The 19,796-nt window shown below is 44.1% G+C and overlaps 1 protein-coding gene across 13 annotated transcripts in view; it reads left to right on the top strand.

Moving 5' to 3' along the window:
• The window catches only part of LOC110528651 (regulating synaptic membrane exocytosis protein 1), a 65,261-nt gene that overhangs the window by 26,150 nt on the left and 19,315 nt on the right, over positions 1 to 19,796 (top strand). For 4 of the 13 annotated variants that reach the window (XM_090239877.1, XM_090239867.1, XM_090239859.1 and 1 more), the window contains exons 5-19: positions 800 to 1,047; positions 5,991 to 6,703; positions 10,561 to 10,601; positions 10,796 to 10,906; positions 11,003 to 11,102; positions 11,385 to 11,508; positions 12,553 to 12,599; positions 12,772 to 12,887; positions 13,088 to 13,108; positions 13,936 to 14,066; positions 14,303 to 14,474; positions 15,959 to 16,106; positions 16,533 to 16,586; positions 17,361 to 17,532; positions 17,770 to 17,874. In XM_090239877.1, the coding sequence (XP_090096003.1) occupies positions 800 to 1,047; positions 5,991 to 6,703; positions 10,561 to 10,601; positions 10,796 to 10,906; positions 11,003 to 11,102; positions 11,385 to 11,508; positions 12,553 to 12,599; positions 12,772 to 12,887; positions 13,088 to 13,108; positions 13,936 to 14,066; positions 14,303 to 14,474; positions 15,959 to 16,106; positions 16,533 to 16,586; positions 17,361 to 17,532; positions 17,770 to 17,874 (2,303 nt within the window). Of the gene's footprint in view, positions 1 to 799; positions 1,048 to 5,990; positions 6,704 to 10,560; positions 10,602 to 10,795; positions 10,907 to 11,002; positions 11,103 to 11,384; positions 11,509 to 12,552; positions 12,600 to 12,771; positions 12,888 to 13,087; positions 13,109 to 13,935; positions 14,067 to 14,302; positions 14,475 to 15,958; positions 16,107 to 16,532; positions 16,587 to 17,360; positions 17,533 to 17,769; positions 17,875 to 18,413; positions 18,477 to 19,332; positions 19,411 to 19,796 lie in introns of all 13 variants that reach the window. The other 9 variants (XM_090239890.1, XM_090239885.1, XM_090239871.1 and 6 more) reach the window with 4 other exon arrangements.

The following is a 19,796-nucleotide window of genomic DNA, read 5'->3' as shown; positions in this document are numbered from 1 at the left end:
AACTATTGATAAAGCAACTTGGGCTTTAAGTAATTATATCCATGTAAATGATTTAGATTTTAACAAACAAATGCAGTACTCTATGTATCAATTTCCTCCAGGTGGTGTGGCCGGGTAATAACTGTGTTATAACCACTCCCTCCAGGTGATGTGGGTGTGTAATAACTGTTATAACCGCTCCCTCTAGGTGATGTGGGTGTGTAATAACTGTGTTATAACCTCTCCCTCCAGGTGATGTGGGTGGGTAATAACTGTGTTATAACCTCTCCCTCCAGGTGATGTGGCTGGGTAAAACTGTGTTATAACCTCTCCCTCCAGGTGATGTGGGTGTGTAATAACAGTGTTATAACCTCTCCCTCCAGGTGTTGTGGCCAGGTAATAACTGTGTTATAACCTCTCCCTCCAGGTGATGTGGGTGTGTAATAACAGTGTTATAACCTCTCCCTCCAGGTGATGTGGCCGGGTAATAACTATGTTATAACCTCTCCCTCCAGGTGATGTGGGTGTGTAATAACTGTGTTATAACCTCTCCCTCCAGGTGATGTGGCCGGGTAATAACTGTGTTATAACCTCTCCCTCCAGGTGATGTGGCCGGGTAATAACTGTGTTATAATCTCTCCCTCCAGGTGATGTGGGTGTATAATAACTGTGTTATAACCTCTCCCTCCAGGTGATGTGGCTGGGTAATAACTGTGTTATAACCTCTCCCTCCAGGTGATGTGGGTGTGTAATAGTGTTATAACCTCTCCCTCCAGGTGATGTGACTGGGTAATAACTGTGTTATAACCTCTCCCTCCAGGTGATGTGGGTGTGTAATAACTGCCGTAAGCAGCAGGAGATCCTCACTAAGCCAGGGGAGTGGTTCTCAGGTCCAGGGAAGCCAGGTCTAGGCTCAGGCATCAGTGACCCGGCCATGTGTGGCCTGAACCCCGGTGACAAGAAGCTCCGTTCCCACTTCCAAGTCCCCCTGGGGCCCCTCGACCCCAATCACCCCGGTGACCCAGGACTGGCACCCGGAATGGACCCCCGCTCACGTAGCGAGCCGCCGTAAGCCCTGGCCATGAACACACGAATGGTTAACCTGTAACCTCTACACTGCTCCTTAGTGACTGCTGCCTTATGTACATAGTCATTGAACACTGGTCACTTTAATAATGTTTACATACTTCATATGTACACTAAGAATAGAAAACAATTAAGAACAACAGTTTGTTCGATGACACAGACTGACCAGGTGAATCCAGGTGAAAGCTATGATCCCATATTGATGTCACTTGTTAAATGACATCAATCACTTCAATCAGTGTAAATAAAGGGGAGGAGACGGGTTAAAGAAGGATTTTTAACCCTTGAGACAATTTGAGACATGGATTGTGGATGTGTGCCATTCAGAGGGTGGATGGGCAAGACAAAATATTCAAGTGCCTTTGAACAGGATATAGTAGTAGGTGCCAGACACACCGTTTTTTGTCAAGAACTGCAACGCTGCTGGGTTTTTCACACTCAACAGTTTCCCGTGTGTATCAAGAATGGTCCACCACCCAAAGGACATCCAGCCAACTTGACACAACTGTGGGAAGCTTTGGAGTCAACATGGGCCAGCATCCCTGTGGAACTCTTTCAACACCTTGTAGAGGTCATGCCCCAAACTCAACATTAGGAAGGTGTTCTTAAACTCAGTTTACTCAGTGTACATATATACTGTATTCTAGTCAAGGCATCATCCTATTTAACTACTACTGTACACACCTTTTAATATTCATATACTGTCCATACACACCATCATATACAATACTTGGAAAGTATTCAGACCCCTTCACTTTTCCCACATTTTGTTACATTACAGCCTTATTCTAAAATGGATTCAATTGTTTTCCCCCCCCCTCATCAATCTACACACAATAGCCCATAATGACAAAGCAAAAACAGGTTTTTAGGAATGTTTGCAAATATATCACATTTATATAAGTATTCAGACCTTTTACTCAGTGCGTTGTTGAAGCACCTTTGGCAGCGATTACAGCCTCTAGTCGTCTTGGGTGTGACGCTACAAGCTTGGCACACCTGTATTTGGGGAGTTTCTCCCATTCTTCTCTGCAGATCCTCTCAAGCTCTGTCAGGTTGGATGAGGACCGTCGCTGCACAGCTATGTCAGGTCTCTCCAGAGATGTTAACCTCTCTGGTAGCGTCCCACCTCAACAACAGCCAGTGACGTTGAAGGGTGCCAAATTCAAAACAACAGAAATGCAATAATTAAAATTCCTCAAACATACAAGCATTATCCACCATTTTCAAGATAAACTTCTTGTAAATCCAACCACAGTGTCCGATTTCAAAAAGGCTTTACTGCGAAACGGATTTACCATGCGATTATGTTAGGTCAGCAGCTAGTCACAGAAAACCATAGAGTCATTTTTCCAGCCAAAGAGAGGAGTCACAAAAAGCAGAAAGAGATAAAATTAATCATTAACCTTTGATGATCTTCATCTGGTGGCACTCCCAGGTCTCCATGTTAGACAATAAATGTTTGTTTTGTTCGATAATGTCCCTCTTTATGACCAAATACCTCCTTTCTGTTTGCGTGTTTTGTCCAGTAATCGGAATGCTTAAGGTGCGTGCACTAAGTCCAGACGAAAAGGCGCATGGCTGATGAATAGAAATTTACACTGGCCACTGATTGAAAGTGCTGTATCTCCCTCATTTTTCAGAGTAAAAGCCTGAAGCAATGCCTAAAGACTGGCCACATGTAGAGGAAGCCATAGAGACCGCGAACTGGGTCCTAAGTCTTTGTATGGTGGATAGGCTTTCAATGGAAAAACAGCCTTTCAAAATAGTAGTACTTCCTGGTTGGATTTTCTTTGGGTTTTCGCCTGCCATATCAGGTCTGTTATACTCACAGACATTACTTTAACCGTTTTGGAAACTTTAGAGTGTTTTCTATCTAAATCTACTATATTATATGCATTATTATATGCATATCCTATCTTCTGGGCCTGAGTAGCAGGCAGTTTAATTTGGGCACACTTTTCATCTATAATTCCGAATGCTGCCCCCTACGTTATATCGGGTTCAAGTCCAGGGTCTGACTGGGCCACTCAATGACATTAACTTGTCCCTAAGACCCTCCTGCATTGTCTTTGCTGTGTACTAGAGGTCGACCGATTAATCGGGTTGGCCGATTAATTAGGGCTGATTTCAAGTTTTCATATCAATCGGTAATCAGCCTTTTTGGACATCAATTATGGCCGATTACATTGCAATCCACGAGGAGACTACGTGGCATGCTGATCACCTGTTACGCGAGTGCAGCATCAAAAGGACCTTGTGGCTGCAAGGAGCCAAGGTAGTTTCTAGCTAGCATTAAACTTATCTTATAAAAAAACATCAATATTCACATAATCACTAGTTAACTACACATGGTTGATGATATTACTAGGTTAGCTAGCTTGTTCTGCGTTGCATATAATCAATGTGGTGTCTGTTAATTTTTCTCCGAATCACAGCCTACTTCAACTTCTCCAAACGGGTGATGATTTAATAAAAGCACATTCGCGAAAAAATGCACAATCGTTGCACAAATGTACTTAACCATGAACATCAATACTTTTCTTAAAATCAATACACAAATACATATTTTTTTTTTACCTGCATATGTAGTTAATAGAAATTCATGTTAGCAGGCAATATTAACTAGGGAAATTGTGTCATTTCTCTTGCGTTCAGTGCAAGCAGAGTCAGGGAAAATGCAGCAGTTTGGGCCGCCTGGCTCGTTGCGAACTGTGTGAAGACCATTTCTTCCTAACAAAGACCGTAATTAATATGCCAGAATTTTACATAATTATGACATAACATTGAAGGTTGTGCAATGTAATAGCAATATTTAGAATTAGGGTTGCCACCCGTTCTATAAAATACTGAACAGTTCCGAATTTCACTGAAAGAATAAGCGTTTTGTTTTCGAAATGAGAGTTTCCGTATTTGACCATATTAATGACCAAAGGCTCGTATTTCTGTGTGTTTATTATAATTTAAGTATATGATTTGATAGAGCAGTGATCGGCAGCAGCAGGCTCGTAAGCATTCATTCAAACAGCACTTTACTGCGTTTGCCAGCAGCTCAATCATTGAAGCACAGTGCTGTTTGTGACTTCAAGCCTATCAACTGCCGAGATTAGGCTGCAAATACTAAACTGCCTATAAGAACATCCAATAGTCAAAGGTATATGAAATACAAATGGTATCGGGAAAAAAGTCCTAAAATTCCTATAATAACTACAACGTAAAAAGTCTTAACTGGGAATATTGAAGACTCGCGTTAAAAGGAACCACCAGCTTTCATATGTTCTCATGTTCTGAGCAAGGAACTTAAACGTTAGCTTTTTTACATGGCACATATTGCACTTTTACTTTCTTCTCTAACATTGTGTTTTTGCATTATTTAAACCAAATTGAACATGTTTCATTATTTATTTGAGACTAAAATGATTTTATTTATGTATTATATTAAGTTAAAATAAAAGTGGTCATTGTTTATTCAGTATTGTTGTAATTGTCATTATTACAAATATATATCTATAAAAATTGTCAGATTAATCGGTATCGGCTTTTTGTGGTCCTGCAATAATCGGTATCGGTGTTGAAAAATCATGATCGGTCGACCCTTACTGTGTACTTAGGGTTGTTGTCCTATTGGAAGGTGAACCTTCGCCCCAGTCTGAGGTCCTGAGCGCTCATCAAGGATCTTTCTGTACTTGGCTCCGTTCATCTTTCCCTCGATCCTGACTAGTCTCCCAGTCCCTGCCTCTGAAAAACATCCCCACAGCATGATGCTGCCACCACCATGCTTCACCGTAGGGATGGTCCCAGGTTTTCTCCACACGGAGTGCTTGGCATTCAGGCAAAAGAGTTCAATCTTGGTTTCATCAGACCTGAGAATCTTGTTTCTTATGGTCCGTCCTTTAGATGCCTCTTAGAAAACTCCAAGTGGGCCGTTGTGCCTTTTACTAAGGAGTGGCTTCCGTCTGGCAACTATACCATAAAGGACTGTTTGCTGGTGCTGCAGAGATAGTTGTCCTTTTGGAAGATCCTCCCATACCTGGAGCTCTGTCAGAGTCACCTCCCTGACCAAGGCCCTTCTCCCCCGATTGCTCAGTACGACCGGGCGGCCAGCTCTAGGAAGAGTCTTGGTGGTTCTAAACTTCTTCGATTTCAGAATGATGGAGGCCACTGTGTTCTTGGGGACCTTCAAAGCTGCAGAAATGTTTTGGTACCCAGCCCCAGATCTGTGCCTCGACACATTCCTGTATCGGAGCTCCATGGACAATTCCTTGACCTCATGGCTTGGTTTTGTTCTGACATACACTGTCAACTGTGGGACCTTATATAGACAGGTGTGTGCCTTTCCAAATCATTTCCAATTAATTGAATTTACCACAGGTGGACTCCAATCAAGTTGTAAAAACATCTCATGGATAATTAATGGAAACAGGATGCACCTGAGCTCAATTTCGAGTCTCATATTTAAGGGTCTGGATACTTATGTAAATAAGGTATTTCTGTATTTTATTTGTAATAAATTTGCAACATTTCTAAACACCTGTTTTCGCTTTGTCATTATGAGGTGTTGTGTGTAGATTGATACAAATCATTTAATCAATTTTAGAATAAGGCTGCACCTTAATAAAATGTGGAAAAAGTCAAGAGGCCAGAATACTTTCCGAATACAGTGTATATATTTATATTCCAGACTCTGGCATTGCTCGTTCTGAAATTCATTTATTTTTATTTTGGGGATTTGTGTGTATTGTCAGGTATTACTACACTGTTGGAGCTAGAAACATAAGCATTTCACTGCACCTGCGATAACATCTGCAATATGTGTATACTCGACCAATACAATTTTATTTTAACCTACTTAAACCTGACTCTAAACTGACATACACCTAATCCGTTCTCTCTCTCGCTCTCGTTCTCTCTCCTTCACCCACCAGGAGAAAGCCGGGCGATCAGAACATTAAAGGTCGAGGTGAGCGTCGGCCGGGTCACCCCAGACTCCATACCCAGGTGTCAGTGGACCGGGACCAGTGGGAGCGGGAGCGGAGGGAGGGCCGGCGGCTGAGTAAGGGCCGCTCTCTGGAACATGACCCTGTGGGAGTGGGGGTCCCCCGATGGACAGAGAAGGGCTACCACATAGACCCCAACGCCCCCCGACATTTAGCCCAGCCCCAGCCAGGGGAGCCACTGGGGGGCAGGCACCCTCTACAGCCCCAGGGGCGAGGCAGGGGGGTTGGGATGGGGATTGGGTTTGAGAGTGTTGGGGGCATTGGGGGCCAGCCCGAGGCTATGCTGGGCCAGAGGACGGTGGTCGGGGGCACTAGGGGGCCACAGGGCCTCGGCCCTCCACAGCTCCAGCCCCCAGAACTCAGGGAGCCCCCTGGGACAGCCCCAGGCCCCGGTCAGGATCCCCTCCTGCGCCGGTCCAAACGGGACAAGGCTGAGAGCATGCTGCGCAATGATTCGCTCAGCTCGGACCAATCAGAGTCTCTGCGGCCGCCCCCGCCACGGCCGTACAAGTCAAAACGTGGCGGTGCCACGAAGAGACAGACATCTGTCAGCAGCTCAGAGGAAGAGGGAGGGACCACGCCGGAGTATAGCAGCTGTGAGGACGCCGAGATTGAGAGTGTCAGCGAGAGAGGTGGGAGAGGTAAGAGGAGAGGTGAGAGAGGCTCCAGAGTCCAAGTTTCCCATAGACGCAGATCTAGGTTCAGCTTAACCTCGTCAAATCTTAACCATAACCATGAAGGGCCACAATGCAACACTAACTTCAGATCAGCTGCTAGGGCCAGCTTCCTCCCACTCTGGGAAAGAGCTTACCGATACTGTATGCATCCCACACTGCAGTGAAAGAGGTACGAGTGTGTAGTAAGACTGTGCACTCTCTTGTTTAGAAGACATGCTGGGCACAATTTAGGGCTCTCTCATGGTGTGAGAACGTATGTGTGTGTGCTCACTTTTTAACACACTCACACACTGCAGGTGATTGTAAATAGTAGTGACTAGTGAGCTGCTCAGTCTCAGTCTGCTTTCTTCATTGTAACATTCCAAACTCGAGGTCACATTCTACTTTATTACAGGTAAGTAATCATAGGCTATTCTTATGAGATTATTAGATGAAAGATGGTGGTATTTGACAAATTGTCTCTTAATGTGGAAGAATATTATTGGAGTCTATCTATATATTCATGTATAGTGTACATATAATGTAATCATTGTACCTAACCTCAGATCGTTTGCTCCTGAGCATGTTCAGTAAAATTATTCAGCGGATATGGTTTGGCTGTTGAGTGTGTGCGTTTGTGACGGCATTGTGTGTGTGTGTGCACGTGCTTTTGTGTATATGATATTCCGGCTGTGGCTTGGCCTAAGGGTTTCAGGATAGGTTTACTCTGCCCTGACCCCATGTGACCCTGGCTGACAGAGCTAGGACACAGACTGCAGCCCTGGAGCCATTGAAACAAACACTCGATGCCTCTGTAACATTGTCTCAGCTATGTGACTACTAATTTTAGTTTTGACCATGCCCCTGTACCTAGGCTTGTCCTAGCTATTTACCTTAGCATGTCCTACAGTACTAACTATAGGCCTAGACAGTCAGACTCGGTTATCCTGTATGTTTAGATTCCACTGAATGTACAAAACATTAAGGAACGCCTGCTCTTTCCATGACAGACTGATCTGGTGAATCCAGGTAAAAGCTATGATCCTTTATTGTTGTCACTTGTTAAATCCACTTCGATCAGTATAGATGAAGGGGAGGAGACGGGTTAAAGAAGGATTTTGAAGCCTTTAGACAACCGAGACATGGATAGTGTATGTGTGCCTTTCAGAGGGTGAATGGGCAAGACTAAATATTGAACTGTTCTTCCAGGTTTTCTCACTATCTTTTTGTGATTTCTGAGGCCAAAAATGCTTGATTTTGCGGTAGATCTTCTGAAATTGTGCGATACATTTTGCGATGGTTTCATTTCATATAAAGCAATGAAGTCATATGTGCTCAGTTTTAGGACGATTTTAAGCAGAATACGTCAAACAAAAACAATAAGAAATATCTAAAGTGCTCAATTGTGTTTATTTTCCTGAACAAACAGCTCTGTCATAATCCACTCACACCTCTCCTCTCCATCAGGCTTGGGGCTTGCTATCAACCCAAGATGCACCTCCCATTCAATTCAAGGGGCTTTATTGGCATGGGAAACATGTGTTAACATTGCCAAAGCAAGTGAGGTAGATAATATACAAAGTGAAATAAACAATAAAAAGTAACAGTAAACATTACACATTCCCTCTCTCTCTCTCTCTCTCTCTCTCTCTCTCTCTCTCTCTCTCTCTCTCTCTCTCTCTCTCTCTCTCTCTCTCTCTCTCTCTCTCTCTCTCTCTCTCTCTCTCTCTCTCTCTCTCTCTCTCTCTCTCTCTCTCTCAAAAAAACATTTGATTCAAAGCTTTCAATTTGAGGATCGATATTTCGAAGAAGTTGTCATCAAAATACTTGAGATTGTGATTTTTTCTGAAAGGGTCATAAGGGAGATAAAGAACAGAAAACGAGTATTGTGGTTGAGTATTGTGGTTGATATGTACTATTCCATTTTTTTTAAATCCAGAAAGATTGTGTTTTCGTGATCCGTATGAAGTTTTACAGAGGGTTTAAAACGGCAAAGATGACAAATTGTACTCGGTCCTCAATATTAGATAGATAGATACATCACAATTTCTAGAAGGAGAAGGTAGATACTTTTGGTCATGTAGTGTATGTGGACACCTGCTCGTCGAACATCTCAGTCCAAAATCATGGGCATTAATATGTAGTTGGTCCCCCTTTTGCAGCTATAACAGCCTCTACTCTTCTGGGCTTTCCACTAGATGTTGGAACATCGCAGGGGGACTTGCTTCCATTCAGCCACAAGAGCATTAGTGAGGTCAGGCACAGATGTTGGTTGATTAGGCCTGGCTTACAGTCGGTGTTCCAATTCATCTCAAAGGTGTTCAATGGAGTTGAGGTCAGGGCTCTGTGCAGGCCAGTCAAGTTCTTCCACACCGTTCTCGATAAACCATTTATGTATGGACCTCGCTTGTGTACGGGGGCATTGTCATGCTGAAACAGGAAAGGGTCTTTCCCAAACTGTTGCCACAAAGTTGGAAGCACAGAATCGTCTGGAATGTCATTGTATGCTGTAGAGTTAAGATTGGAGCTAAAGGGCCTAGCACAAACCATGAAAACAGCCCCAGACCATTATTCCTCCTCCACCAAACTTCATAGTTGGTACTATGCATTCGGGCAGGTAGCGTTCTCCTTGCATCCACCAAACCCAGATTTGTCCGTCGGACTGCCAGATGGTGAAGCGTGATTCACCACTCTAGAGAATGTGTTTCTACGGCTCCAGATTCCAATGGCGGCAAGCTTTACACTACTCTAGCCGACTCTTTGCATTGCGCATGGTGATCTTAGGCTTGTGTGAGGCTGCTTGGCCATGGAAACCTCAACGACCAGTTATTGTGCTGACATTGCTTCCAGAGGCAGTTCGAACTTGGTAGTGAATGTTGCAACCGAGGATAGATACATTTTACACGCTACGCTCTTCAGCACTCGGGGGTCCTGTTAGCAGTTGAGCCGTCGTTGCTCCTAGACGTTTCCACTTCACAATAACAAGTTATAGTTGACCGGGGCAGCTCTAGCAGTGCAGAAATTTGACAAAGTCACTTGTTAAAAGTCACTGAGCTCTTCAATAAGGCCATTCTATTGCCAATGTTTGTCTATGGAGTTTGCATGGTTTGGTGCTTGATTATACATCTGTCAGCAACAGGTGTGGCTGAAATAGACAAATCCACTAATTTGAAGTGGTGTCCACATACTTTTGAATATATAGTCTACTACTGTATACACTTTCATTTCATGCCATTTGTTCCACATGCCAACCTAGATTGAAACCAGACAAAGCTCTCTAATGACTAATAGATCATTTGAGAGAGGAAGAGGAGATTTGTCAAAACTAGTTATAAACATACCAATGAAGTAGCGAGCCATGTTTCCTTTTTTAGCTCGGGGTAAGATGCTTGAGTTGGCACAGGAGGAGTGTTCAGGCATTTAAATCATTCTGTGACTGCATGTGCACACACTTTTAGTTTGTAGGTGCGTCACGGCGTCCGTAAGTACAACAGTAGTGAGGTCGTATATTTCCTTCCTTTAACTAGACTTTCCAGTGAAAGTCTGCTCAACAACCATGAAGAGCTCAACAAACATACATCACGTGTAGACTCTCTTTCTTTATCAATCTCTAAGAGGAGTAGGTCGTCAAGCCCTGGGTGATTCTGGTGAAGTGAAGCTAGATATTCAATAAACTCTGTCCTGCTTCTGTAAACAGAGTTGATATAAAGGAGGTCCAGATCAGGTCTGTTGTGTATAGTGGTAGTTGAGCTGGTATGTGCACTGTATACACTGTGTGTGTGTGTGTGTGTATCTCCTTCTGTCTTCTTCTCCTGTTTGAGTTGATCTCTTCTCTCATTTAGGGGACTGGGAGTGCTACCCGCTGGACCCCACTGTGTGGCATGTAAGTGACCGAATCTATTGTTCTATCTGTTGAAGTGAGTGTGTGTTTGTGTCTGTCAATTTTTTTTTTTTACAATGTGTGTCTTTATATGTAGTGTGTGTGGAGACAGATAGAGACAAAGAGAGAGACAGAGGGAAAGAGGGGGTAATGTGTTTGCTCCCAGGCTGCTGATTGAATCAGTGTGTTGTTCACAGCATCCGGTGACATGGCAGCCGTCCAAAGAGGGTGACCATCTAATTGGCCGAATCACCCTGAGCAAGAGGAGTGCTATGCCCAAAGAGGCCGGAGCACCGTTGGGGCTGAAGGTCAGAGCTCACGCCAGACACAACCACACTGTGTGTGTGTGTGTGTGTGTGTGTACATGACTATGTGTGTGTGTTTGTATGCGTGTGTTTTCTCAGGTGGTTGGGGGAAGGGTCACAGAGGCGGGCAGACTGGGAGCCTTCATCACTGTAGTCAAGAAGGGCAGTCTGGCCGACATCGTGGGACACCTTCGAGCAGGTATGCACAGAGGGTATGTGTGTGTCAGTGGAGGCTTGTGGGAGGAGCTATAGAAGGATGGACTCATTGTAATGGCTAGAATGGTACAAATTCAAACATGTGGTTTCCATATGCTTGATGTGTTCAATACTGTTCCATTTATTTTATTCCATTCCAGCCATTACAATGAGCCCGTCCTCCTAAAGCTCACCCCACCAGCCTCCTCTGGTGTGTGTAAGTGTGAGTACACGCGTGTGTATGTGTGTAGGTTTTGAAGAATGACAGGTCATTGTGTATTTTCAGGGGATGAGGTTCTGCAGTGGAACGGCAAGATGTTGCCAGGAGCAACACAGAAAGAAGTTTATAATATCATTCTCAATTCTCAAGCAGAACCTCAAGTGGAACTAGTGGTGTCCCGGCCCATTGGGTAAGTCAGAAATAAGAGACTTACCTTTGATGAAAAGACGGTGTACCCTGATAGACACTCTCTGATCAAGTCTCTGTCTGTATATTTAGTACTGGTGAGATAATGCTTAGGTTAGTCCATTGCCAATTTAGTTCCCCCCATTTCTTTCCAAGTTGTACATTCATACACTTCCCCTCATGGATTTACAAGGAATGTACTGGTGTAAGAATTAGGGTGGAAACTCGCTTCAAACAATTCAAAACATCAATCCGGTGTTTTACATTTTTTGAAGGTCGAGTGAACGAGTGCACTTTGAGGAAAAGGGGATGAAACAGAATTGGTCTCAATTGATTTGAGTTTCATTGTTCACACACATCCACATACAGAACCAGTCCAAAGTTTGGACACACCTACTTATTCAAGGGTTTTTCTTTATTTTTAATATTTTCTACATTGTAGAATAACAGTGAAGACATCAAAACGATGAATCATGTTGTAAAAAGTGTTCAACAAACTAAAATGTATTTTAAAGTAGCCACCCTTTGCCTTGATGACAGCTTTGCACTGTCTTGGCATTCTCTCTTGAGTTGGTGTCCTAACTTTTGACTGGTACTGTACATTTGGTTTTTATTTTGAACAGTTGTCTCTTTCTGACTTGTCTTGCTCCTTCCTAAAAAAAAATATTTATTTCCAAACACTTGCGAAGGGTGTATAAAGTCTATCAGTAAGTAAAGCTACAGTATTAGAGTCCCCTTCCACACCAAATGACCCAAGCCCCCCCACCCCACCCCACACCAACCACCCCCACACCCTGTGACCATAGAGCTGAAGAATGCCCTAATTAGTAGATGCAATAATGGATTGTAAAAATGTTTACTGGGTTGTAACATTTTTGTTTATTTATCCTAGTCCTTTTACATTTACCCTACTCTTCCCTTCTGTTTTTACCTACCAATATGTTGCAGTCAAGGCAACGCTTAACAATGGTGTCTTTGGACTTGTGTTATACTGTCCTGTCAGATTGTAGTGTGACTTTGACTGATATGTCTCTTTGGTTGTTTACAGTGATATCCCAAGAATCCCAGACACGTCCCACCCTCCATTAGAATCTAGTAGGTATCTCCTCTGGTCTCTCTCTCGCTCCCCCTTTCTCTCTCTCTCTCTCTCTCTCTCTCTCTCTCTCTCTCTCTCTCTTTATCTCTCTGTATCTCAGTTTCTTTTCAAACCTAGTTGTTAGGGGTTTAACTGGGCGAGATGCGTCTTGTCTTATTTCTGCCCTCACAGCAGGTTCCAGTTCATTTGAGTCCCAGAAGATGGAGCGGCCATCTATATCGGTCATGTCCCCCACCAGTCCCAGTACACTTAGAGACCACCCACAGCTAATGCCTGGACAGCTTGCAGTGAGTATACACCAACAGGTGTGTGTGTGTGTGTGTGTGTGTGTGTGTGTGTGTGTGTGTGTGTGTACGCACCAAACATTTGGGATTATTATGTATTTGTATGTGATAGTAATCTGGTTTATGGTGATCATTTCCATTGTGCGTGTGTGTGTGCGTGTGTGTGTGTGTGTTTCTGTATGTGTTTGTGTGTGTGTTTTCAGGTACTGCCCGGACAACTTTTAGTGAGTCCATACCAAAGGATTGTCATGTATTATGTCATGTATCATCAGTGCAGATATTTGGGGTTGTGTTATATTTAAGCAATAAGGCCCGAGGGGGTGTGGTATACGGCCAATATACCACAGCTAAGAGCTGTATCCAGGCACTCCACATTGCGTCGTTGTAAGAGGAATTCAATTCCTATATGTTCATTTACCAATTCAATTATAACAAAGCAAAACACTTTGTCTGTTTCTAAGAATTTGTAAGATTCTTATTTGCATAAAATAGACAAGGATCAGTCTCAATATTAATCAATTAGCATTTAACATAGGTTAAGGATTCCCTTTGCTTACTTTAGGCACACACATACATTCCTTCTTCCACAATGGTTATCATTTCCAATTCCCCCTTATCCATGCTACATAACCTCTTTCTTATGAACTAACATTATTAATCAGATATAGTAAAACAGGGAAGAATTCAATTAGTTATAGTTAAAGGTATATATTGTTTAGTCATTATTCATTATTCATAAAATTCATAACAGTCGTATATAAGAACAGCCCTTAGCCGTGGTATATTGGCCATATACCACAATCTCCCGAGGTGCCTTATTGCTATTATAAACTGGTTACCAATATAATTTGAGCAGTAAAAATGAATGTTTTGTCATATTCGTGGTATACAGTCTGATACACCACGGCTGTCAGCCAATAAGCCTTCAGGGCTCGAACCACCCAGTTTATAATTGTATATAGTCTGTAGCCTACATCATGCCTTTTAAGATGGGACTTTAAGATTGGCTCCTTCTGATCATGTACGTGTGTGTATCCATGTGTCTGTTCAGGTCAAGCTGTGGTATGATAAGGTGGGACACCAGCTGATTGTGAACGTGGTACAGGCTACAGAGCTGCCTCCCCGCCCGGATGGGCGTCCCAGAAACCCCTACGTCAAAATGTACTTCCTGCCAGACCGAAGGTACGTTAACAAAGTCTATCACTGACAGACTTTCACATAAGAGTCTGTAGACAGGAAGAAACCAACAACAAATGTCAACGTGTGTGTGTGTGTGTGTGTGTGTGTGTGTGTGTGTGTGCGCATTCTTGAGGGATCCTGCAAGTAAGCATTTCGCTGCACTGTTTATACCTGCTGTAAACTGTGTACGTGACAAATAATTGCTCATTTGATTTGATTTGGTGTGTGTGTGTGCACAGCGATAAGAGCAAGCGGAGGACTAAGACAGTGAAGAAGAGTGGAGAGCCAAAGTGGAACCAGACGTTTGTGTACTCCCACATCCACCGCAGAGACTTTCGCCAACACATGCTAGAGCTGACCATGTGGGACCAGCCTCGCTTACCTGACGAGAATAGCATGTTCATGGGAGAGGTACACACACACACACACACACACAGACACACAGATACACAGACACACACAGGAATCAAATTAAATATTATTGGTTACATAGACATATTTAGCAGATGTAGCCGAAATACTTGTGTTCCTAGCTCCAACAGTGCAGTAGTATCTAACAATTCACAACAACACACACACATCTCAAAGTAAAATAAGGGATTTAAGAAATATATAAATATTAGGAGGAGAAAGCCCGAAGTGGTATTGACTAAAATATAGTAGAATACATTTACAGTGCATTCAGAAATGATTCAGACCCTTTGACTTTTTCAACATTTTGTTACGTTACAGCCTTATTCTGAAATGGATTAAATAGGTTTTTCCCACTCATCAATCTACACACAATAGCCCATAATGACAAAGCAAAAACAGGTTTTTAGACATTTTTGCTGGAATATCCCATTTACATAACTATTCAGACCCTTTACTCAGTACTTTGTTGAAGCACCTTTGGCAGCGATTACAGCATCGAGTCTTCTTGGGTAGGACACTACAAGCCTGGCACACCTGTATTTGGGGAGTTTCTCCCATTATTTTCTGCAGATCCTTTCATGCTCTGCCACGTTGGATGGTGCCTATTGGCAAACTCCAAGCGGGCTGTCATGTGCCTTTTACTGAAAGGCACATTGTACTGGCTTCCGTCTGGCCACTCTATCATGAAGGCCTGATTGGTGGAGTACTGCAGAGATGGTTGTCCTTCTAGAAGGTTCTCCCATCTCCACAGATAAACTATGGAGCTCTGTCAGAGTGTTCTTGGTCACCTCCCTGACAAAGCTCTTCTCCCCCGATTGCTCAGTTTGGCCAGGCGGCCAGCTCTAGGAAGAGTCTTGGTGGTTCCAAACTTCTTCCATTTAAAAATGATGTAACGCAACACAATGTGGAAGAATTCAAGGGGTCTGAATACTTTCTGAATGCACTGTGCAGATGAAATGTGTAAAGCATTATGTAAACATTATTAAAGTGACCAGTGTTCCATTATTAAAGTAACCAGTGAGTCCATGTCTATGTACATAGGGCAGCAGCCTCTAAGGTGCAGGGTTGACTAACCAAGTGGTAACCAGCTAGTGATGGCTAATTAACGGTCAGATGGCCTTGAGATAGAAGCTGTTTTTCAGTCTCTCGGTCCCAGCTTTGATGCACCTGTACTGACCTCGCCTTCTGGATGATAGCAGGGTGAACAGGCCGTGGCTCGAGTCGTTGATGTCCTTGATGATCTTTCTTTCTGGCCTTCCTGTGACATCAGGTGCTGTAGGTGTCCAGGAGGGCAGGCAGTGTGCCCCCAGTGATTTTTTGGGGCAGACCGTACCACCCTCTGGAGAGCCTAGTGGTTGCGTGTGGTGCAGTTGCCGAACCGACAGGATGCTTTCAATTGTGCATCTAGGAGTGCATGAATTGCTGTCATTGGCCTTGTGTGTAACTGATTGATCTTGTTTATATTGGTTACGTATGTCTAGATCCTAATAGAGCTGGAGACAGCCCCGTTGGATGACAAGCCTCACTGGTACAAGCTGCAGACCCACGACGTGTCGTCTATCCCCCTGCCCTGGCCATCCCCTTACATGCCCCGCAGAAACACAGACACACCCAGCAAGAAGCTGCAGCGTAAGTCACAGACGGGTGCATGTCCATTGTGTGTTCCCAATACATCTGTTTGTAATCTATGTGGTCTACTTACCCTATTGTGTGTTAGTGGTGTGTGTGTGTGTGTGTGTGTGTGTGTGTTTGAGATATTACTGTATATAAATGTAGTTTGTGTGTGCAACAGGAGGTTGGTGGCACCTTAATTGAGGAGGATGGGCTCGTGGTAATGGCTGGAGCGGAATATGTGGAATGGTATCAAATATGCCATTTCATTTGCTCTGTTCCGCCCATTATTATGAGCCGTTCTCCCCTCAGCAGCCTTCTGTGGTGTGTGTGTGTGTGTGTGTGTGTGTTTGTGTCGGCATGCATGTCTATATCAATGTAGTCTGCTTAACCCATTCCTTCTGTCTGTGCCTGTGTTTTCCATGTGTGCCAACCATTGTGCAGGTTCTCAGCGTGTTAAAGAGCCTGAGTACGATGACACTGGACCTATGTCTAAAGGTGGGTGGGGGCATGGGCATGCTGTCTTACTGAGAGACACATTCCATCAACATTCTACAACTTAATATTTGGTTCTGTTGTCGTCAGGACACTGGGCCTCAGAAAACGACCCTGCTGTATTTGTGTGTGTGTGTGTGTGTGTGTGTGTGTGTGTGTGTGTGTGTGTGTGTGTGTCTGTGTCTGTGTCTGTGTGTGTGTGTCTGTGTCTGTGTCTGTGTCTGTGTCTGTGTCTGTGTCTGTGTCTGTGTCTGTGTGTGTGTGTGTGTGTGTGTGTGTGTGTGTGTGTGTGTGTGTGTGTGTGTGTGTGTGTGCGTGTGCGTGTGCGTGTGTGCGTGCGTGCGTGCGTGCGCACTTATGTTAAAGCAGGGACAGTGGGTAACTTTGAGTTCAAACCGGCATGAGTAGTTTGTTTTAGTATTGTCATAGATCTGAGGGCTGCAATTGGCAGGTTGGCATTTATTGTCACAAATCTTGCCCTGGAGGCAGTTCTGCAGAGTGGTCACTAGCTGGCAAAGCCACAAAGTCATAAAATCTGATTTTAAACTTAACCCTAACCTTAATCACAGTGCTAACCCTAACATTAAATTAAGACAAAAAAAAGAAAAAAGTTTTACGATATGGACCATTTCAAAAATCTCTCAGTTCTGCCTTGAGGGCAAGATTCATGACAATAAATGTCAACTTGCCTGCAATTGTGCCAGTTTGGGACAATATATCGTATGTATGTTTGATGTTATGAGCACAGCTTCTCTCCCCCTGTGGGTGTGTGTGTAGCTGCCGAGAGGGGTTCGCGGGAGAGGGGGAGGCAGCAGAAGGATCCCCACGCCACCACTCTGGAGGTGCCGGAGCAGAAGAGGACACCCCAGCATCGCTCTCGATCTGTCTCTCCTCACAGAGAGGAACAGGGCAGGGGGCGATCACGACCCGCCAATGTACCCACCCAGAGGTGAGAGGAGAGGAGAGGGGGGAGAAGGGGTGTTGATGAAGAAAAGGGTGAGGAGAGGAAAGGGAGGAGAACTTGAAGGACCACTTTTTGTTTTGCCGTTTCCGTGACCCAGAACAAATAGCGCTGAGAATATTGCTTTTGTACAGTGTTACCACAGCTAAAAGCCTTGTTCTCCCCCTTATCTCTTTCCATCTCTCTCCCTGTCCCATATCTCCATATCTCACCCCTCTGTATCAGGAGTTTGGATGATGAGATCCACCATAGTAGGAGGTCTCGTTCTCCCACCCGCTACTACGACTCTACCAGAGGACACTACCAGGAGCAGGACTATGTAGATGACAGGTGTGTGTGTGTGTGTGTGTGTGTGTGTGTGTGTGTGTGTGTGTGTGTGTGTGTGTGTGTGTGTGTGTGTGTGTGTGTGTGTACAATCAGTTGGCCATGGATTCCCTCTCCCTGCCATCTCTTTCAGTTCAGACAGTACCTTCGGTTTAATTTCTTCCTTTGTGTTCTTCTTTCTGTGATTCGGCACAATGAATTGTGGGGACTATGTTTGGATATGGCTGGCCACTTGTTTGTTTGGTCTCTGTTGTTTGTTGATTAAGACTCGATTAAGTTATTGCCATGAGACAAGAGCTGCTGTCATCGGAGTAGGTAGAGGTTTCCCCTAACCACTGACACAGGGTCAGATTTGTTCATCCCCTGTAATGGTTAGGGTTGGGAAATTGGGTAGAGTCATCTGATAGATCTATGGTTAGGGGTAACTTCTACCTCTCCCATTGTTCTCCGCTGGCTCAGCTTTGTATCTCTGTTCTTTCTCTGTCCTCTGGTTTGGCTTCGTTGTTTACTTCCTCATGTGTCATCCATCCCCATGGTAACTACAGTGAGGTCATCCTGATCCACCAGTCAATGCGGGGCAAAAGTGCAGAATGCCTACACACTGAAAGGTAAACAGGTGTCATCACATGTTTTATTTGATATTGAAATATTATTATTAGTAGTGGTAGTATTAGATATGATCATCATCCTCATTCGCACTATCCTTATCAGCCTTTATCCTTAGCCTTTTTATACATGAATATTGGAGCTGCATAAAGATGGGTGTATATTTCTTGATGACTTCACTCAATCTCCTAAATGCGTCATCATGTGTGTGAGAGAGTGATGGATCTTTCAGTGTGTCCATCCTGTCCCGTGTGACAGTGACGCAACACATACCCACCCAGACATCAACACTGGGACTGTCCACCACTGACCGCACATAGCCTCTGTTGACCCTGGCCAATGCCTGAGGGGCTGCTAGTTATTCAGAGTTAGCGTCATGTAGCTATTCTGGTCCATTCATAGCCGAATGAATGTTCCTCCAACATTAGAGGCCACTTTAGTTCAGCGCGTTACTGGAAGGCAGGTAGTCTAGCGGTTAAGAGCGTTGGGCCAGTAACCCAAAGGTTGCTGGTTTGGAACCGACTAGGCAAAACATTTGTCGATGTGCCCTTAAAGCAAGGCACTTAACCCTAATTGCTGCTGTAAGTCGCTCTGGATAAGAGTGTCTGTAAAAATGTAAAAGATCCAGTATATTCGACAAAGGTGCAATACTGTCCCAGTGAGCCCACCCACATAGGTAAGTGGTAAAGTATGGCTGGTAGAGCCTGACATACATGCACTCAGCTGGCATGCTGCTCTCCTGTCTTTCTTTAGTAGTATTTCAGGAACCATGTTTACATTCTGTTAATCCATCTTCCTCCTTCCCCGTTTTCTATCTACGTCTCCTGCATGCATACATGCGTCACACGACTCACCCAGGGGCTCTCCTAGACACAGTACCACACTACCCCCTAAGATGCCTCTCTTAGTCAATGGCATCCACAAGGACATTTACAGGTAGGTGGAAGAAGAAGAGAGCGAGGTTGTGTTAGAAAATGGCTCCCCTCCCAACTTTGTACCGCCGTCAGTGTTGATACTTGTGTAGTTTTATGTTCAGGAGGTAACATCCCTTGAGTTGACCTCGTATAACTACATCATATGCACCCGACTGTATCCTGGTCTTACTGATGTTTATCTTCCGGATTTTCTGGGATGAATTCCATCAATTGTCTTTGGGCAAGTATTGAAAGTAGTCCAGTTTGCAAAAACAGTTCTCTTGCCCATGTGAGTATTGTCCATAGTTGTCGGCTACCACATCCTTTCCCACTCTTGGCCTCTGTTTGTTTGATGTTAAGTTGTTTTTTGTTGTCTCTTTATTGCATGCTTTTTATATGTTACTCTTT

The sequence above is a fragment of the Oncorhynchus mykiss genome, chromosome 1 (assembly GCF_057628025.1).
Source record: "Oncorhynchus mykiss isolate SJ-2025 chromosome 1, ASM5762802v1, whole genome shotgun sequence".
Classification (NCBI taxonomy): domain Eukaryota; kingdom Metazoa; phylum Chordata; class Actinopteri; order Salmoniformes; family Salmonidae; genus Oncorhynchus; species Oncorhynchus mykiss.
The sequence above is the reverse complement of the archived record's forward strand: the minus strand, read 5'-3'. Positions and strand labels throughout refer to the sequence as shown.